The 21,687-nt window shown below is 38.2% G+C and overlaps 1 protein-coding gene across 5 annotated transcripts in view; it reads left to right on the top strand.

Moving 5' to 3' along the window:
* The window catches only part of KIDINS220 (kinase D interacting substrate 220), a 77,473-nt gene that overhangs the window by 47,744 nt on the left and 8,042 nt on the right, over positions 1–21,687 (top strand). For 3 of the 5 annotated variants that reach the window (XM_069011549.1, XM_069011550.1, XM_069011551.1), the window contains 4 exons: positions 5,742–5,920; positions 10,808–11,034; positions 15,069–15,179; positions 16,060–16,116. In XM_069011549.1, coding sequence (XP_068867650.1) covers positions 5,742–5,920; positions 10,808–11,034; positions 15,069–15,179; positions 16,060–16,116 — 574 coding nt within the window. The remainder of the gene's footprint in view (positions 1–5,741; positions 5,921–10,807; positions 11,035–15,068; positions 15,180–16,059; positions 16,117–21,687) is intronic. The other 2 variants (XM_069011552.1, XM_069011553.1) reach the window with 2 other exon arrangements.

Raw genomic sequence — 21,687 nt, 5'->3', positions numbered from 1 at the left:
TGGAAGGTTATTATGTTAATTCCAGTTTTGACACTGTTTAAACACCTTTTAAGAAAAAGGGTGAAATGAACTTTTGAGGGATTTGTGAGTTGCTTAATGCCTATTGATGTATTAATTTAAGAAGTGTAGCTATTTAGTGATTATAGAAATTAAAAATGAAAAAGCTGTGGAAGGTGCCACATTCATCACTCTGATTATGGTGTTCTCTGCAATCATCTTTGCCCAGGCCAGGTTTAAATAAATCACATCCTTTAAGTAGACAATTTAGTATTCTTGTAGACCTCACAGTGAGGCATTACTTCTAAAATATTTAACCTTTTTATTTTTCCATTTCCTTTTATTGTCTCTTACTTAAAATGCAGGGCACATAAAGTTATTATGTTTCCTACTGGGCTAATAGTGTGGTCTCAGTGTTAAAAGGCAGTGTACCAGTTGAGTAGTAGGTGGTTGATGCCCACCTTTTTTTAAAATTCTTTTGCCTTTTGTAATTCAAATAACACTGCAAAGCTGTGAATGAATCCGGGCATTTGTAGCTGCTTCAACACTTTATTTTAATCATAAAGAATGCCAAAGTAGGGTGTGTTCTGGAGAGTTGTTTAAAAACCAGAACTTTTTAATATGGCTCAGTGTCAGTGCAGGGTACTGGGTGTGGAAGATTAGTTTAGTAAATATCAATCTTTTAAGGATCGGAATTTTTTTTTCTTTCTGAAATGATCAAAAGTGGGAGCACTGAGGAGAGGTGCTTTATCTGCTGGTACTTGAATAGAGTCAGTTTTGCAAAGCAAGCTTTCCTGAATACCTATGGTAATAGGAATTTTTAAATAGCTATTGCATCTGTTCAGTGAAGTCTCTTCTGCTTAATATGCGCTGAGGGGGCTTGAATTTTTGTCTACATAGATATATCAAACTATAGCTTTCTCTTTTTTGGTCTTTATTGAGATAAAGCATTTAGTTCCTTATGTTATAGTATTGAGTGTGTGATGACTTTTTATTCCTGTCTTTATACAAATGGGCTTATAAGCAAATGTTCTTTTTCAGTGTCCAAATGACCTGTTGCAATTTTCAGTTTGAGAGAATATTTGCAACACAGTTGCTGATAGTACTGCAAAGTTCCTGGATCAATTTGTGTGAGAGCTTTTAACGCTGTCACTATACTGACGAGACATAAGAGGAGTAGGATAAGTAACTAAAGAGCAAAGCATAGTATTAGTAGGATTTGATTATTCGGTATTAGAGATCAGATGTCTAATTAGCAGACTGTTAAGCATCAAAATTTCATATTGCATTCCATAGCGGCCGAGGTTTTCTAGTTTTGTGTTTCTCAGTATCAAATCTCTGGAAAAATTTTTTTCTCATTTTTAATGACAAATTATTTCATTATTTTAAGCAACATTTTTGACTTGTACTGTATTGAGAGGAAAAAATTAAAAAGCACATGATAGATAAAACATGATGCCTTCATGCTCGTGCCTTCTGTTGCTCTATTATTTAATAGCAATTAATTAAGTCATTTGCTTTTTATGGAGTGAAAAAGTTTAATGACTCTTGTCCATGCAGTTGCTTGCTCCTGTAAAACACACGAGGTAAAAAAAATTAGGTGTGCAAAGATAAATTTGAGGCATTTCTTTGTTTTCACCTTCAGGGAGAGAGGTTTGGAAAAAGCAGGGAGACCGGCCCTTCAGGGTATGAGGGCTTGTAAAGAAGTTAACCTTTCACCAGTCTGGGAACAGCAGGGCAGGCTGCTCCATGAGAGAGGAGCGGGGAGCTGAGGAGGACAGCAAGGCAGGCATGGCATTGTGAGCAAGGGGAGCAGTCCCACAGTAGCCAAACGGGAAGGTGGGAGCAGGTTCAGTGATGGTAACCAGGGACAGCAAACAGCCCAGTGGCCTCTAGCCACAAGGCACGGTTTAGGTCAAGGCAGGAAGTTAAGCCAGTGGTCAAGGTCAAGACCAAAGGTATATAAATGTAGCTCAGGGGAGGACCAAGGTTAAAGGCCTGAGCTTAAAAGCTGTTCTTAACTCAGGCAAGAGAGCCCTCCAGTGATGCTTCTCACAGCTCTTGTCACCACAGCCTGGTTACTCAGCTACTCTGCATCAGAGCCAGCCTTGAGCACAGGCCCCAAAACCCCTGCCTGGGGGGAAGAGGTGGGTAAATCCTGTTGGCATATTTCAGGGCCTGACATAACCAATGTCATAGGCCGTGTGGGCACCGCTAGTGCAGCCTCCAGTGCAGATGAAGGTGGTTGATTTTGGCTGTTGCCATTTTGCCACCACCTAGCAGGGCAGTGAAGTAGATGGTCAATAGGTGGGCTGCCATGTGTAGCCCAACAGCTTAGCACCTTTGTCTGAGCTATGCTGGCAGCATTCAGTGCTGGACACACTGTCAGACCATGGTGGTTATTTTCTAAGTCAGTCGTGGAAGTACAAGGTGAACATAATTAGAACAAATTTTAATCTAATTTACAGTCTCTTGAATGGAAGGTAAGATGATGTGCCTCTGTGTACTTGTACTAAGTTATCTGTATTTGGGGAAAAAGAGAAATAATTCATCATTGTTGGAATATAACTTATTCCACAATGAAAGCAGTTTTTAATTTCACCTGCTCATGGGAAAGAGATATGAAGAGTAGTGGAATGAATTTTTAACGTTTACTTCAATCAATGTAATGTTTTGTTTTAGCCTCATTCTTTCTAAATTCCAAGTAGTTTCTCCTGGAAGCAGACAGTCTGTAACACTGACACGTTTTAATGCTTCTGATTTTAAAAATAATTCTTTTGCCTCAGGAATCTAGCCTCAAAATGAGAATAGTGTGTTCACAGTGCTTTATTTTTAGATCTGCATGCTAATATTTTAGAGAAAGTAACTCCTAAAGTGCTTTACATGCTAACCTTTTATTTTTTTATCTGAGAAGTGCAGGCACGTATGGTTTTTGTGGCTCTTTGCCAAAAGATTATCATTTACATAAATATTTCTTTCAAAGGCGTAGTTTAAGACATTGAGCTCAGGAGGTTAGAATAGAGACTTCAATCTGCACACCAGCAGTGGGCTATTGGCTTCTGAACAGTAGCTTTGTTCATCGTATTCGGAACACTGTTCGCATTCAGACTTAAGTAGAGCTGGCATTAAAAATCAGCTAATTTGTTTCATGTGATTCATCAGCTGTGTGTTTTATTTAAATCTATGTCACATTCTCTTTTGGCTTTTTATTTTGTAGATTGAAGTGTTGAAGTAGGCCACTTTTTAACTCTTCAGTTCCTGACTTGAAAAGTGACTTAATTTTTGCTTTTTCGGTATTGAAGTCCTGACTCAAATACTTAAAGTAAATATATGTAACTAACATATATAACTAAAGTGTGCGTTAATGATCTTGGTTTTTTTCACCATCTGATGTTTGATTTAAAACAGACACATTTACAGTCAGTTTAGTTGTAGTTTTATATAAGGCAAAATAGAACAACCTAAGGTGGTAGCTAAACATTAGTGTGTAAAGTATGCACTTCTCAGATTCTGTGGAGTATACAAGCTTTTCTTTGATACTGCCAAAGTTCTTATGTTTTCTTTTGGCCCTTCACTTCTTGAGGTTAGGATTGCTTTCAGCTTCTATTAGATTTCTTTAAACTCTGCTGGAGAATGAAGTGTTCCCATTATTTGAAATTGTAACCTTTGAGTGTCCAGTTTGTCTTTTCACAGATTCATCACTTTTTATTCTCTTAAGGCTGGAGTCTCTGAAGCCTTACATACATTGAACTTCCCCAAAGTGGATAATCCAACTGCCATCTGGACAGTATCTCATAATGATTTGCAGAATTAGAACCTTTGTTAAAATAGGCTACACTTGCTTTTATGCTTTATATTTGTTACATTTTTCCTGTGCTATAAAGTAGCCTCTCACTATGAATGAAGTTATTCATAGATACCATTTATGACAGCATGGCATGGTGGTATCCTCCATCTGTTAGGTACACGGTCCATTCAGATGTTTTCTGGTAAAATTTATAGGAATTTGTTAATTCTACTCTTAGTGTATGGCAAGAACATCTTAAAAGATCAGATTGAAAGATTAGCACAGCTGAAATACATTTTTAATATAATGGAGTTGCACTTACTTCAAGCATGTAACATTGATTCTCAATTCTTTTATTTTTCTTAACATTAAATGCTGAGTATTTTGTGTAAATCTGCCACTTCTGTCTCTGGAATAATCCCATGGTACATAAAATTCTACTGTTTATGGAGGATCTAAAAATAAAGATAAAAAAAGATTGTTGCTTTTAAAAAGCAGAGAAATTGTGAACTAGGGTAAGATTATTCGGCTAATGGTAGACTTAGTTCATTAGTTCTATTAAAAATACAATTAAATTACAACCAGTTGGGGGTTTCTTTGAAGTGTTTTATGGTTTTTTCCTCTTCATAGATAGACACAATGTGAGTGAATTTATTTAATGTAAGAGATTCCTGGTGCACTGATGATTTACTGAGTGTGCATGAGAGTCTCCTTCCTCCCCTCCCTTCCCATCCATGCATCAGTGCACTCATTTCCCCCATGACAGCACTGGTAGTTGCCTTAGATCTTTTAATTGTCCAATAATCGGAGAAAACTCTTACACTTTCTTTTTTCTATGCTACCTTCTTGTTTTTAGCAAGTTACAGCAGCTCACAGAGCAGCCAACATATCTATGCTCTTGCTCTTTATCATGGAGCTGTAGTCTTGATATGTCTTTGAAAAGAGCCATTAAAAACCATAATTAATTTTATATTTATATAAAGTTTTTTATATTTTTCAGGTTTTTTCTATTTTTGCTTTATGTACAGTGAGGTTACTTCACTGGTATCCGTATGGAGTGCTGTCACAGTCACTTTATAGCCATTATTGTAACTGTATTCACCATTCTCAGTGCATTCTTTCACTGTTTATGTTTTTATTATGCTGGGTGTGAGAAATACTTTTTCATTTTAGTAATCTTTAATTTAGATTAACATTTGTCATTTGCTATGAGATACCAGTACTATGAGATGAAACATCAAATAAGATAGGTCTGTCTGACCAACAGTGTTAGCCTTCATCACTTGCTTTTCATAAACTTCCACAAGACTAACATTTGATCCTTCTACTTGTTCCTTTCTGAAACTTACCTTTATACTAGTGCTCACAAAACCCCCACTGTTGCTTGACAATAGCCATAATGCATGAACAGTCCCTTACACTGATCATGTCTCATGGTTTTGTTGTTTTCATTTGTTTGTGGCTTTTTCTTAGAAGGTGAATTGCTTGAAAGCAGGTGGTTGTTTTCCCACTTTTTGCAATGGATGCACAGTTAGGTTTTGATCAACTTCTAGGATGCCTGTTCCTGTTACAAAAAGTTAGTTTAAAATTGAGATTGTTTTTACCATGGAATTCTGTTCTGGCTATAGGAATTTGAATAGATATTTGGGGTTGAAGTTGACAAATGTTAACTTCCGCTTACTTTGGATTTGACATTACTGATGTATGGCTTCTTTGACATTTCTCTGAGGCATACCATTAGATCAGATTGTTCAGCAGTTTGAGGTTTTTTGCATATTAGAAAACGTTACATTGATCTTTCTGCAGACAGTGCAGCTCTTTATGTGTTCTTTTATGTTTCAGAAAGCAGGGAGAATGGGTGCAAGTGTACTAGTATTTCACCCTAGAATATCACTTTGTAAACTGAAGTCATACTCTAATAAATATGGTTTATGATGTATCTAATTTCACCCCCCAGAATTTCAAAGAATATTCCTACAACTAAAGACGTTGAACCTCTACTTGAAATTGATGCAGATATTCGGAACTTTGAAGTATTTTTATCCTCGCGAACACCTGTTCTTGTTGCACGTGATGTAAGAACATTTTTGCCTTGTACTGTGAACTTGGATCCCAAGCTACGAGAAATCATTGCAGGTAGGTATGCTTTCAAATAAATGGAAAATGACAAATCTATTCTTTACTTTAAGTGGAGCTACTTGGCATGTCACACAGAACACTCTTTTATTCAATATATCATACCTTCAGATTGTCTGATTTGACTTTGGTAAGAGGCCATTCAGTTTTGCTTAATAGTTTTGCTGTAACAGCCAGACCATACTAGACTAAAGCTTCTCTTTTGGAGGGGGGAGCCCACTGTTCTTGCTTTACAGAGTGCTTTAGGAGATGGAGGAAACCAATACAAGCAATGATATTTTAGTAGAAGAGATGCAAGTTGACTTCAGATCTTTGTTAACAATTTTGAAAATATATGTGTAGTGGTTTTGGTTCAAAATATTCATTACTTACTTATTTTCCTTCTGTGAGATAAGAATTAGGAGAAAGCAAAGCAGGCACAAACCTTAAACAGTTGCAGTACAATGAAAGAGTTTTATTACTAATAGAATTAAAAGTAAAGAGAAATAACAAGAAATTAAAGCAAATCCCCCCCCCCCTTTCCAGCACTTCTTTCCTTTTACCCAGCTCGCACAAAGGATAACAGAACATGGGATGTTAGTCAGTGTTGCAGTTCTTGAAAAGTCTCTCTTGTATGCTTAAGGAAAAAAGGGTTTTCTTCAGTTGCACGTGGTTCCCAAACTGCCACCAACAGCAGACCCACCCAGAAACAATCAGTCTGCTGTGGTGTAAAACATCTCTCCCATGAAAAATCTCACAGTTCCTTCACACTACAAAACATGGGCCATCACATGGGGTTATTAATCTTTTTAAGGATAAGTTATTTTGGCCTGCACACAAAGGTTTTCTTCACCACAAGTCTCTAAAAGCCTCACTGCTTCTATATAGCCTCGTATAGGCACTCTTCACAATCTTCACAGGCCACACGAGGATTCTCCATCCCCCCATGTACTTCAAATGGATTAGAGACAAACAGTTTGTGATATTACAGTTTCTTACCACGGCATGCAAGAAGTTTTTTTAAGCTACGCATGAGAATCGCGGCACCGCCCTTTTCTCTCCCGTTGCCATGTTCAGCTCCGTCTCACGGGACTCACTTTCTCTTTCTCTCTGACTCTGAAGCCGCCATGTTGAAGAGTGTCCTTGTTCAGGCTTTACGGTGGAGAAAGCCTCACTCCCTTTGTGCTGCTGGCTGCATGGTGTCTTCTTCAGCACAAAGTGTGCTGGCTGCAGAAAAGAGGCTACACCGGCTCCCGTTGGCTCCTCCGGCTCCACATGGAGAGGAGAAGGATCCGCCTGTCCCCAGAAGCCGCGCTGGATGGGTTTAGCTCTCAGCAGTCCACGGCTGGTTTTAGCTGCCTGCGGCTCTGGGACAGTTCCCCCCCCCCCAGTGACCCAGGGTCCGTGCCGCGGCGTTGGGAAAGGGGGGAAGGGTCAGTGGCCCCGGCCCGGCCCGGTGGGGCCTGGAGGCTTGGAGCCCCCCCACCTTCCAGCAGGCGAGCTCGGACAAAAGGCAATTCCCGCCTTTCCGTGTGGTTTAAATATGTAAATTGTGAGAAGCGTCATTAGTCTGAAAGACTGTCCATCAACTCAGGTTCAACCCACTACAATATGTAAAACCCTATAGAAATGAAGTCAGTGAAACAAAGTCTTCTCCAGGCTGAAGAACCCCAACTTTGTCAGCCTTTTCTCATAGGAGAGGTGCAGGGTATGCCCAGCCACTGCCCTGGAGAGATGTCTGCTGAGATAAGGAGATTGCACAATCTCCCAGCAGGACCCCCCTTGGGAAGGCAGCTACTCTTCAGTTACGGTGAGAAGACAGACTCAGAATCCTCTGGGAGGCCCTATGCAGATCCTTTGTAACCCATTGGCCTTTACCCTCTGACACCCACCCCCTGTATCCCTATAAAGCTATCCCCCCTGCCCCGGAGAGGGCAGAGAGTTGCTCATCCCTAGCTCCCCTTCGCCGGAGTACAGACCGATAAAGCTGCCTCGTGTGGAACAGCTGTACGGGCCTCTCGTCTCTCTGCCTGGTCTGGCCTGGAGGCTGCCCTGCAGAGCTGAGCTGAAATCACGAGCTGGCAATCACTAAAGAGCTGACAGCCTCTGCACAGGCCCTCCTAGCCAGCAGCTGAGGGAAGACACCGGGCCCCTGGGCGATCCTCCATGGGACCATCTCTCCTGACCGGTCACAGCTTCCTCGGTCAGAGCTACTGACCCCACACCAGCTGTCATAGAGAGGTGTTCCTTAGAGTCTTACGATGGCTTGGGTTGGAAGGGACCTTAAAGATCGTCTAGTTCCAACCCCCCATGCCACCTTTCACTAGACCAGGTTGCTCAGAACCCCTTCCAACCTGGCCTTGAACACTTCCAGTGTTGGGGCATCTGTAAGTTCTCTGGGCAACCTGCTCCAGTGCCTCACGACCCTCATGGTAAAGATTTTCTTCCTAACATCTAATCCAAACCTACTCTCAGTTTGAAGCTATTCCCCCTTGTCCTGTCTCTGTAAATATTTTCTCTCCACCTTTCTTGTAGGCTCTCTCCAGGTGCTGGAAGGCCACAGTTAGGTCACCCCAAAGCTGCCTCTTTTTCAGGCTGAAAAATCCTAGTTCTCTCAACCTTTCCTCACAGCAGAGGTGTTCCATCCCTCATTAATCATCTTTGTGGCCTCTTCTGGACTTGCTCCAATACATTTATGTCCTGCTTCTTCTGGGGATCCCAGAGCTGGATGCAGCACTGTGAGTGGGGTCTCAACAGAGGGGGGCAGAGGGGCAGAATCCCCTCCCTCACCTGCTGCCCACACTGCTTTGGATGCATCCCAGGACGTACTTGGCTTTCTGGGCTGCAAGGGCACATGGCCAGGTCATGTCCAGCCTCTCATCCACCAGTACCCCCAAGTCCTTCTCAGCAGGGCTGCTGTGGATCTGTTCATTGCCCAGCCTTGATTGTTACTGTGGGTTGACCCAACCCAGGTGATCTTGTTAAACCTCTTAATATTCTCATAGGTCCGCTTCTTGAGCTTGTTCAGGTCCCTCTGGATGGCATCCTGTCCCTCAGGTGTGTCAACTGCACCACTCAGCTTGGTGTCATCTGCAGACTTGCTGAGGATGCACTCGATCCCTTCATTCATGTCATTAATGCAGATATTAAATAACACTGGTCCCAGTATGGACCCCTGAGGGACACCACTTGTCACTGATGTCCATTGGGACTCGAGTTATTGACCACTAACTTCTGGATGCAATTGTCCACACCCAGTGTCTTATCTATATAACAGTCTACCCATCAAAAATATCTCCAATGTAGAGAGCAGGATACTGTGGGGGAGTATATGAAAAGCTTTGTTGAAGTCCAGATAAATGATATCTGTAGCCCTTCCCTTGTTCACTGATGCAGTCACTCCATCACAGAAGACCACAGGGTTGGTCAGGCAGGACTTCCCTGTGGTGGAGCTGTTGCTGGTTGTCTTGAATCACCTCTGTCCTCCATGTGCCTTAGCAAAACTTCTCAGAGGATGTGGTCCATGATCTTCAGAGGCACAGAGGTGAGGCTGACAGGCCACTAGTTCCTGGGGTCCTCCTTGCTACTGTTTTAAAGAATTTGCAATCTGTCCATCTCTTGATGTAGAGAGCAACCTCTCCTCCCCTCCTTCCTCTCCTGTCCCTTTTGAACAGTCTGTAGCCATCAATAGTTGCACTCCAGTCATAGGATTCATCCACCAAGTTTCTGGAATGGCAGCTAGGTCATAGCTTTCCAGCAGCATGGTGGCTTCCAGCTCCTCCTGAGTTGCCCGCTCTGTGTGCACTGGGTAGAGGCACCTCATCTGGGCTGTCAGCTGTGTCACCTTCTTAGAGGAACACCCTTTAATTCCTTTGAGGTATTTCAGTGGTGTTTCCCTGTTGGCTTCTGTTACCTCAGGATTTCCTGGGTGATCTCTATAAGACTTTCAGTGGAGAAATTCTTCCTGATGTCCAGCATGAATGTCCCCTAGCACAGGTACCTTTTGCCTGCTGGGGGGAGAATACAGGGTTCCCTGGATCTTGGCTTTTTTTCTGGTGGCTGTTCTGTCTCAGGGAGGTCAGAGCATGATTCCAGCAGTCTCTGTCCTCCAACTCTCTTGCTTCTTAATCTTTCTGCTTCTGTACTTAATGCTGCCACCAGCCTGGACCAGGGTTGTTTGCCTGGTCATGTTTCACACAGCTGTTGTCTCTACTGCCATTTGACACTGGTGCCAGGCCCCCCTGCAGCCTGAGACCTGGATGGGAGTTCTGTCTGGGTTGTCACATCCTTTCTGGCAAGTGCAGAGGACTATAGGTTTCTGCCTTGTGGATACCATATCTGATCTCCTTCTGAGGGGATGATGGCCACCAAGGGAGCTCACCTCTTGAGTAGGGTGACTGTACCCTTCCTGCACCCCTGGCTGCACAATTACCTTGTCACACTCCCTGGGCTGAGGCTTGTTTGGGATCTTGGTTTCTTTGGCAACTCCCAGGTCTCCTTAGCACCTTCTCTGAGAGCACTTACAGCCCCTGGTGGATCAGAAGAGGCCCCTGTTGTGCTGGGATTTGTCACTCTGCCATGGTACAGACCAGCCTTGGAGCAGCTTCTCTTGTAGGCTGTTAGGTTCCTTTATGCCACATTTTAAAAAAAAATCTATGTATTTAGAGACATGTAATATGCTACATAAATTTATGTGATAAATCATCCTTTCTTAAAGACTCCTGTGTAGATGTGATCATCAAGAGAAATCAACCAAATCCAGCTGAAATTTGACATTCTTCTTGATGTTCTACTTGATGAGCTCTGATTGGAGTTAAATACACAAAAATGTACTGTAATGAATTGGCAAACAAATTAAAACTTTTCCAGATATTTCAAGCAAAATCTTATTACCTATTTATTTTTCAGATGTTCGTGCTGCAAGAGATCAGATGAATATTGGAGGACTTCCTTATCCCACCTTGCCTTTACATGAGGCACCTGCTAGAGCAACATCTCTGTTCAGTCAGCCTTCCTCAGCTTGCTCTTCTACAACCTCTTTCAATGGGCCTTTCAATAGCGGAGTTTTGTCCCCACAACCTCACAGCAGTTACTATAGTGGTATGACAGGACCTCAGCATCCATTTTACAATCGGGTAAATAATCGAGATCCACTTAACATTCTTCTGATTTAGTCTGGTAATACTGCAGATGTCATTTATTAAATATTAAAATGCCCATGCAAGTTTTATTTAGGAGTGGAGAAAAGTCCAAAAGTTGACAAATTTCACAGTAGTGTTCAGTTGCTGTTGTCTGGGGAAGAAACTGGTAAATTTCATCAGAAAAACAAATTACAAAGGGGAAAAATAATTTTGAGACACTGCTCAATTGTAGGATATTGCAGGGCGCTTTTTTTCTCTTCTTTTTTTTTTTTTGGGGTAAACTGCTCAGTTGTTCACATGCTCACACACATTGGGAGGGCTCCCATCTTTTTTTGGTGACTTTTGGTATAACATACAGAAACCCAAGTGGGGAGCTACATTATAAGAATGTACGTCTGTCTTCCTTTTTGTCTCTTAAAGTGATTTTGGGATCTTTTCCCTAAGCTGGTGTTGTACTAGTTTAAAGGAATTAACATGAATTGCATAAAACATACATTTTTGAACTATTTGTGGGCCTCAGAAAACATAGTCCTGGGAATGGCTCATGTGAAAATTGAATGGAGTGCTTTACTGTATAGTCGAATAGAGTTTAAACTTTCTGGTTTTGTGGGATGTATTCAGTATTTTTAAACTTTATTTTTCACTTTTTTTTTTCTGCAGTACTATAATGAAAAAACCTCAGAGAGCTGATATAAGTCATAGCTTACTTCTATATACAGGAAAGAGCCTCAGCTTTAAATAGATTTGACTGTAGATAAGCATATAACCTAGGAAGGTGAAATGTAAATTGAGTTATTCCTAAATCAGTGTTTGTTAGCCAAGGCAAAAAAATGTATATGCAAGCCAGAACTTTTTAAGTTATCTATTCTAAAATTATTCTTGTATACCTTCAATACAGTGTCAGTATGCTGTTTTGTTGAAAATAATGGAAAATAACATGTATTTTGAAGTAGTTCAACACTGATAAATGCTTGACACATGAATATTTGTGCTGATACTAACTCAGCTTAGTCCAAGTAGGTGTTTCATTTGAAGCCCTGTTTTTGTGTCTGTTTTGCTCTGTTTTGTGTTACTGTACATGACAAGGTTTAAAGTCAGGGGTGATAAACTGTTGAAACCTGTATGGGGGTTTTTTGCTCCAATAAGCATCAGAGAAACAATTATTGGTGAGTCATAAGCTGTTCTTACAATGAGTTTATTTGTTCATTTGTGTTAAGGCTTACAAGCATGCTTACTTTTTTGCCTTCTGAAGACTAAAAAACTTCAGTTTTGGCCTTTCTCTCTGGAATTTTATACTGCCCTTCTAAAGTGTGATTGTTTTTAGTGTGTCACTTAATAAATATTGTCAGAGAACTGTATTCATTACTTTGGACTCATAAATGTACTGTCATGGACACCACATAATGAGACGCTTTTAGAAGTACAAAATTCATCCTGAAAAACTGTTTCCTTCAGCATTTTCAATCACATTTTATTTCTCAGGTTTTTGTAAAAATGGTGTTCACAAAAAAGAGTAGCAACTGAAGAATAGACTGTCCGCAGGAGAAGTTTCCAAGAGAAGTCTTGGATACTTGTATGACAAAACACAATGGATTCAAATACTTCTGTGGAAATGGCTGGATTTTATTCAAAAACACCCTAAATTCTGGGTATTCTGACCAGTAAATGGTTCCTGTCCTGTTGTCTTTAAGCATTCATTTATACTTAAGAACAAAACCTTTGCGCTGTTGGGGAAAACGCTGTTTGTTTTTAGGAAATGCTTTTTTTTTAAAAAATATGTATGTTTCTTCTTTTTTCTTTAGATACTCCTGTGTTATGGATCTGGAACTTCCAGTGATGTAATCTATTAATTATTGGTTTAAAACCCAGTTCTCCCTCTGGTTAGCTGTAAAGGGAAGATTATGGTCCCATTTAGAAGCTCTTCAATTTAGCACTCAGGCTCTCAGTATAGGGCTATGCTGGACATTTACTGTCTAATGGCCTAGCTAAAAGCTGAATTCAGGTTCAGCTTCTCAAAATTGCTGCTCTCATGGATCATTGGGGAGATGTTTCTTACAGGGAAGGTCGGAGCAGTAGGCAAGTCTAATTGGGATTTCCTGGGGGGGAACAAGAAATTATGGTATGTGAATACATTTTTTTTGACAAAAGAGGAGAAAATTCTTTGGTATCTTGAAAAAATGATGTTTTGCTACATCCATTGAGCTTTGTAGGCTCTCTGCGGACTCTACACTGGTTTATGCCCAATGTATATTTCTGTTGATCTCATGTTTTTATGATACCTGTATTGTACTTCAAATGAAGATGGAGTCTGTAAGGCCTAGCCTGTAATGGAGAATTAATCCCACAGTTGGGAAACAGTGGAGTAGCTGAAATGGGCTCAGGGGTTGATTAGAAATTATGAAAGAATTGTGGGATAATTGCCTTAGTGGACAGATTTTTTCCATTGCTTTGTAGTTTGATGTCATGCAACCAGCAAGCTCCCTATGTGTTTCAGAGAAAAGGCTCTGCAGTGAGAGCCGGGCACTTGAATGCAGTTTGATCGCAAAGCATTTCATGCTTGGGGGTTTTCCACACAGTTTAAGCTGTTAGTGGAAAACTGAGGCATTAAATTATTCTGTGGTATTTTCTGGAAATTAATCTCTCTTTTAAAAAAAAGTTCGTATTATTTCTAGAATGTGCCTTATGACAGTGGAATAGTTCTAATTCAGTGAACTTTTCTGCATCATTTTATACTAGCCAAATAATAGAAGGCAAAGGCTAGGTAACCAAGCTTTCCCTTTTAGACTAATGGTTACAATGCATGTTGTGTAACTTCGCTTGTTGGAAGAGCATATGAAATTTTTGTGGTAATTGTGTGAAAGTGTTCAGAGTCTACCTCTAGCAGCTAAGAATATGGAACCATTTTTATTTTCCATAAAGTGCTCGAAGTCTAGCATATGCTGTCTACATAAGTGATATACTCAGAAATTAAACTTGAATTTCTCAGTTCATTTAGAGCTTCTGAATACAGAAGTTTTTATGTCCTTATTGGCAAATCTAAAGTGAAATATTTCAACAATTTTACTTCTTCCTCGTGGATTCTCCCTTGAGTCATAGAATTATTTACTGTATACTGAATTTCGTGCAGTAGACTAATCAGAATCTTGTCATGTGCAGAAACACAAATCAGATAATAGTTCTCTTGTGAAATATCTGGATAATACAATTTTGAAAATGCTACATATAGAAACACCAGAAATCAGTAATACAGCCATTGTTTTGAGATTTCTTTTAGGTTATTATGGTGTTTTGTTGGTTTTTAGTTGTTGGGGTTTTTTTTTTATTTTGGGAGTTTTATTAAGAACTGGGTAATGAGTTGAAAGCAATGAGTACTGTAATTCTGCTTTTCCTAAAGTCTAAATTAACACTGTCCCTTAAACTGGTATTTGTATTGAATAACATGCATTAATGTATTTCCAACAAAACAAAGCTCAAATACTGCTGTTCATACATTTATAAAATCTAGCATTTGTGGAAGCCCTCAGGTTGGGTGCCACTGATATGGGAAGTTATAGTGATGCTGTTACATATCACACTTTTTGTTTATTTGGTACAGTTGTCTTGGCTATTATGAATGATTCAAAGTTTTACTGAGCATCTGATTTTGAATTTAGAAGGTCAGAGAGTGAAATTGTAAGAATTATCCTTAAATTATACTTTTCCCTTATTGAAAACAGATGTCAGAGTGTAGTTACCAAAACCATTCTGACTCTGTTCCTCCAGAAAACTGTACCAGAGCACCCATTGGCTCAGAGGAAAAAAGGGGTCAGTTCCTGAGGGATTTTGAAGAACTCACTCCAGAGCTTTTGATTGAATTCTGTTCAATGGTTCAATGCAAAAAGTAAAGAAAACTATTAGTAATTGCTCTTTTTTACTTTATGAAACTCAACTAGAGGATGTGTTTTGTTGTAATGATTTTTGTTTTATTATTACATTTTGATTTGTGTAATTGTTTGTCCCTTTTTTGTTACACTTTTTTTTTCCCATAGCCATTCTTTGCCCCATATCTTTACATGCCAAGGTATTACCCTGGCAGTTCTCATCTCATCTCACGTCCACCACTAAAAACGAGTTTGTCCAGAGATCAGAACAATGGCCTAGTAAGTATTTTGAAGGGTAATTCAAATACTAACCTAGACAATAAATATAGTGAGTAATGAAAATGAAGGTTATTAATGATGATTCTCTGTTAGACAAGTATAAGCTTTATATTATAAATATTTTAAGCAAAGGTGTTATTAACGTGTAATGTAAATGTATTTTGTTTTAACTTTAGAAATTCCTTACAGAGGAAAACCAATTCTAGCATCCATGTATAAAGGTTAGAGGAGAATGACCTGTGCTACTGGCAAAAAATATAGAAATAGAAATGCAAACTGTACTATAGTTCCAAAATAGATGTAGTGATATAAGAAAATAAGTGCTATTTGTAAATTTATGTTCAATTTTATTTTAATAATATGTCACAAATTCTTTGTATCTGGAGAAGATAGAATTGCATCCTTTAATGTTGTAAACAATGCTAGAAACTGAAAGGTCAAATTAAAATGTTAAAAGAAATATGTTAAATATTTAAGTAAAACAAAATACATTTTATCCTAAGAGTTTTTGCAAGTACATATAATTCAACTTTACCCATTAGAAGAGCAAAACAAGCAGACTTTTCTAGCTTCCTATAGAATAATACATTTCCTATTTAACAGTATTTATTTTACTGACACATGGCTGTTCAAATGGAATTATGAACTAAGGAAAGATAAAAAAGTAAAGCCTCACTTGTCAGTCACTTTAATTCTAGGGTATTGATACAATGAGCAAGGCTGTTAAAAGGGGGTTAAAGCTTTAATCACTTAAAGAAAACAAATGTGTTTCTATCAAATTATGTATTATTATGAGATCATTCTCATTCACTGTTTACTTCATAATTTTTGTTGAGCCCTTGATCATTTTACCCAAACCATAATATTTTGTTGTTGTTAGGATGTTATCAAGGAGGATGCTGATGAGGGGCTTCCTTCACCCACAGACCCCTCAATGGTAAATGAGTAGTCATGTGGTGTGGAAATTTTAGCATCTCATTGCTTTTTCAGCAGTAATGAGTCTGCATTAATCGTAACTGCAGTTCACTAACACTGCATCAGTGGCTTTGGTGGGCAAATAGAGTAGTTGAAAACTAATGTAGTTCGTGAATGAATTTAAGAGCTAATATTTCACTTGTAAGATGTACTTTATTTTCCCCTGTAGTTTTCTCCTTGCCTTTCTCAGTAGCTATGGTGAGCTTTCAGTAAAGTGTTGTGGTAGCTAAACAGTGTAGAATGACAGCTGGTCATTCAGTGTGTAAGTTTTAGAGGTAATTGTGTTTTTCTGCTTCTGTCAACTCTCTTGCCCGAACCCCTGCTTCTTTAGTTGGTGACATAAAGCTATTGCAGGTAACACTGTATGAGGCAACTTTGATAGAAATGGAAAAATAAAACATTGCAAGTCAAAAGCTTATTCTTGAGTCAGAATGTTAACAACTACCTTTTCCATGACTTGTTTTGTTTTATCCTAAGTATTCATACAAAGATGTCATCTTTATGGTATGTGTTTTAACTCTAATTATGGTAATCATGATTTATACCAAAACAAAGAGGTTAATGTGACTGTCATGATTCTCTTAATATTTGCTGCCAGTCATTGTTGACAACAGTAATAGTTCAATTGCATTTACTTTTTCTTTTAGTAAATCATTGCAAAAATGTCTTTCTACTGTTGTGCAATGAAAAAAAATCAAACCCCACACAGATTCTAAACTGTGTTTAACTGTACATAACTTTCACTAAGAAACCAGGTATGTGAAGTGCAATGGGAAAGATACATTAAAGTTCCCTCTCCCGTGTCATTTGCTACCTTGTGTGAAGGGATGACTTTGGAGTAATCATTCCTTTGGAGATGCTGATGCCGTCCTTGTGTTTGATTCCTTATCTCAGTATCCCATTCTTTTGCCAGACCTTTGAGATTTGTCAGTGCAAGTAGAATTAAGGACTTTCTCAAAAGTAGGAGCATGATGGCTGAAGAGTGTGTGTCCCTATGAGAGTGAGAAGGAACACAAGTGGAAAAATAGGATTTAGTCTTGGGGCAGAGTAGTGAATGAATTCCAGCAGCAGACCTGGAACTGGTTGCTCTTCTGCTTGCTGCTCTGAGTGTGTATGTTAAAGCACATTTAGGCTACAGCTTCAAACAGCAATTTAAAAGACTCCTGTAAGTTAAATAACCTCTTGCCCCTGAGTAAGAAAATACAGGAATTAAAACATTAAAAAGAAACTCTCTTTGAGATAATGATAATGGAGGATTTTGTTAGATCTGTTTTTTAATTTAATTTATTGTGAATCTCTGCAGTGCAGCATATCAGATCTTACACTTTTCTAAGACTTAGCAATATTTAACCTATGGTATAAATCTAAAACTTCGAATTTTTTTTTTAAGTCTCTTGGGAAGTTGACAAGAAGGTTGCTAGTCAGGATATGATATGTGATGTCTTATCAGGGTTTCATGTACTTTAACCCACTTCTTTTGTCAACTTTATTGTATTTTCTATGAAAGGAAACAATATTATATTTGTGTTATGTGCTGCAATTATCTGTAGATGATGGGTACAGTAATTTCATCCAGCTATTTAGGTAGCTCTTAATTGATGGGTTGTTGCTACTGTATAAATGATACAACTTATTAAATGGTTTGGTGCATGCAAAGTAATTAAATGAAGTAAAAAAACTGCACAAAGTAGTTAATGAACACCAAGATGTGTAATTGGTTTAGTGATTGAAAACAAAAAGAGCATGTAGAATCAAAATTGTCTTTCATGCTAAACTGGCAAGGAGCCAGAAATGTTTCAACTTCTGTGTAAAATAGAGAATAATCATTGTTTTGAATGTTTTGAGTCATAACAGGGTGAAAAAACAGGATTACTCAGGAGTATAATTTTTTTTCATACAGATCATCATTTTTGCTTATTGCATGAGTTGACAGAGCTGTGTGGAGGCTGTTATGTGATCTAGTTAAGGGTCTGCTGTTGTTGTCAGTCTGATGTTGGAGTGACCAAGTTCTGAAATTTCAGACCATCATCATTAGTGTCATAATATCTGTATAAGTCTAGGTTAGCTTCGTAGAAATCAGGAATTCATTGAGAATAGTCATCCTGTATCAAGAATTTTACTTCAGCCACCTTCTGTACTTAGATTGTGTTGCTGATGATAAAACTCGTCTATCTCAGACCATTGTTTACTGTTCTTTGCTGAATGGATCAAAACATAGATGTGGAACTGGTAAGTTGACCAAATGCCATCTATTTAGTTGTATCAGCATGAAGGTGTGTTGCAAATTCTAGGTTATCAGCTTGAATCACTAATGAAAATGGTCTTACGATGCTGGCCTTTGACATTTCTGCTGGTTTTACTGTACAAATGCTTATTTCTGAATAACTTAAAAAACTTCTAGAGGGCCCTTTTGAAGAGTTTGTCAGTGGGTTGCAGTGTTATCAGTCATGGGATGGTAATACTTACCTGTCATAAACTTGGTTTTGTGCTTTAGTTTGCATTGTTAATTTTGACTTCTTAGGAAGTAGTTTGTTCCAATATAATTACTTTGTTTAAATAATTTTTTCATACTGCACTGAATATATAATCCCTTAAGATGTAGTATGTGTGCTTTGAATGAGAACTAACGTGGCCTAGAGCACGTAGTAAAGATAAACATACAGTACTTCTTAAGAAACTGGAAGTGCTTTTCAAAAGTTTGAGCATGTATGAGAATGTATGGCATGGGAGTTTTCTTAGGGATTTTTCAGTGCTTTTGTGTAGCTTTTTTGTGCTTTGAATATTTGTGCTTATAAGAAATAACTTTTCTATTCTGTGGATGGTGCTGGTTTGTTTCTGGAGTTTTTTGGGGGCGGGGGGGTGAGGGGAGTTGGCAGATTTGATACATTTAGATAGAAGCTTCTTTAGGTAGAAGTTTGCAAAGTTATTAGAGGTATGTTAGTGGTATAATGTGATCTTGAAATGGCAGGAGAATGTTTCATCAAAAGGAGGATTTTCTGTCAGAAACAATATAAAACCTTATGCAAAACAAAATATAGCAAGTGGTTTTTTTGCAAATGCAATTCAAAATAGTCTGCTCTTGAAAATAGTATTTGTATAGCATATCCTAAATGTATATTTTGAAGACCTATTTTAAAAGTTTCATCACATTATGAAAATATCCTGTGTCTGTCCTAACCCTGATTTCCTCTGTTTATTTCAAAGCGTGTTCTCTGTATGTTCGCCATTTGTGATGTCACTTGAAGCTGTTGTTTCTTTTAATTGTGTTTTGTCCTTTTCTCAAAGCTGTGTAAGTCTGGGTTAGACAAAATCAGACAGGTACAGCCACTTTCTGTGAATTTTCATTCACTTGTTTCAGAGTCATTCCAGAAGCTATCATACTGGTGCTTCATGCTGGGCTGTCTGTAAACTAATGCTCATTACTAGCCTTGAGGTTTGTTTTGACAAGCTGCTTTTAGCTTTTGCATGGCAAATACTTTTCAGACTAATGTTCTGTAAGCATTTCTAACAAAACCACTAAGGCTGAAAAATGTGTCAGTTTAAGTACAGTTTTAATTCACTTACATGATGACAATATCCCTAAAGCTATTTCATTACTTATTCTTCAGAGAGTGCTTTTCATAAAGAATGATTTGGATTAATGTGCATCTATTTCAAACAGTTCACACTTTAAAAAAAATAGTCTAAATATTTCAGCTTTTATGTATCTTTTTTATACACTGAAAGCAATGTTTCTAAACTCAGTCTTAATGCATGCAGAAAGAATGGCTTGTCCTTGATTGTTAGAAAAATATTTTGATCTGTTGAATTAGAAGTGTTTAAAACTTTTCTTCATTTATTTCTGGATGTATCATAGATAATGTCTTTAATAGATTTTGAGAAAAAAGGCAATTGCTAACACATGTTGCTTAGGGATCATTTATTTTAGTAGTGCCACAATGTATTTGGCTATAACAGTTTCTTTTATTTTAATTGATAAGCCAAAAATAATTAAGATTTTAATTAACTTAGTATCTTGTCCTTGTTGATATATTATCTAACTCATGCCAATAGTAAATAGTGTGTTTATGAGGAAATAATGGATAAAGCTGGTATTCTGAAGAAAAACCCACAGTGATTTTTTAAAGAGGAAAATCAAGGATGTTCATTAAAAAGTATATGATAAATAGATTATGGGTGAAGCTTCATTCTGTCATTTTCATCATTTTAATGATTGGCTTATATCCTTGACATGACACAGATTTTAGTTGTGCTAAAAATCAGACTAAATTAAGAGCTGAAATTTGTCCTTTAGATGCCTATATGATAACTAATTAGGTATTGTAGGCACCTAATTAGGGAGACATTGCAGATTCTGAAAAGTAGCTGTCTTGTCCTCAAAAGGAATACCAAGCACTGGTTTAAGGGCCTAGACTGGAGTAGAATTAAAATGTTTAATTTTTATGCAATAATTTAGGGTAGATTGCCTTCCCAGAAAATGAGATATATCTTTTGTTTGTTTATTATCCAGTTTACATAACATTAAAAGAATTATGAATGGTTAGAGAAACAAAGATTAGTGCCCCAGCTATTTCCAGGCAAGTGTGTTCAAAAGGTTCAAATTCCCCACAACCCCCAGTAGTGTTCCTGAATGAAGCTGACAGTTACACAGTTTAAAGTCCATTTCAAGGACATCTGGCAGAAAACTTTGAGGTAATTACATGTAGTATCATCTAAACTTTGAAACTCAAGAGTGGCTTGGGTGGGGAGTGTGCCTAGCTCCCCAGATCAGGATATCTTTGATGACAGTAAGTCAGAAATAACTCTGAGGTAGTAGATAATGGGGTTTTGGATTGCTGTCTTGGAATGACTAGTTGAATAAATTCTTTGTAAATATCCTGGTTTAGATAATTCAGATAAGGTTAATGGCATTCTCTGGGATAACCCTTGGTTTTCATAAGCAATATATTGGGATCTGGTAATTTATATTAATTCTGAAAGATTAAACAATTTAGACATAATTAAATAAAAATGGGGGACAATATTGCAACTCTAAAACCAGCCTTCATTGGTGATTTGAGGAATATAATAAAACTTGATTAGCTGAACTCTGGATAGTCAAAATGCAATTTTACATCCCAGGGTTTATGCATGTGATGATGACCTCTGATGCTTTAGAAGCTCTTTTGCATCCTCCCAAAATGAGCTGTTTGGTGCACAGTCTACAATGCTGAATGCAAAACTTCCTGTTCAGAAAAAAGGGAGAATGCAACCTCCCTCACAGGTGGAGAGCATACAAATATTTTCTAACTGGTAGAACTGATTCTGATTTTGCTTTTAGGAATTTGGAATCACTGATGTTACTGTGCACAGGTTCCCATCCAGGGGGAACGTGGTTTTTTTTAAGAACCCACCTTAATATACTGTCTACCTGCAGATACATTTCTTTTAGTTTTCCACCCTTCCTTTGAAATTCCCAGAAGCTGGCAACATTAACAGGACAACATTTGTGTTACAGAGCTGAATTATAAATAATTTCTACCTCAATCATGCC

This window comes from Aphelocoma coerulescens, chromosome 3, assembly GCF_041296385.1.
Source record: "Aphelocoma coerulescens isolate FSJ_1873_10779 chromosome 3, UR_Acoe_1.0, whole genome shotgun sequence".
Classification (NCBI taxonomy): Eukaryota; Metazoa; Chordata; class Aves; order Passeriformes; family Corvidae; genus Aphelocoma; species Aphelocoma coerulescens.
Note: the sequence above shows the minus strand (reverse complement) of the source record. Positions and strands in the feature narration are given on the sequence as shown.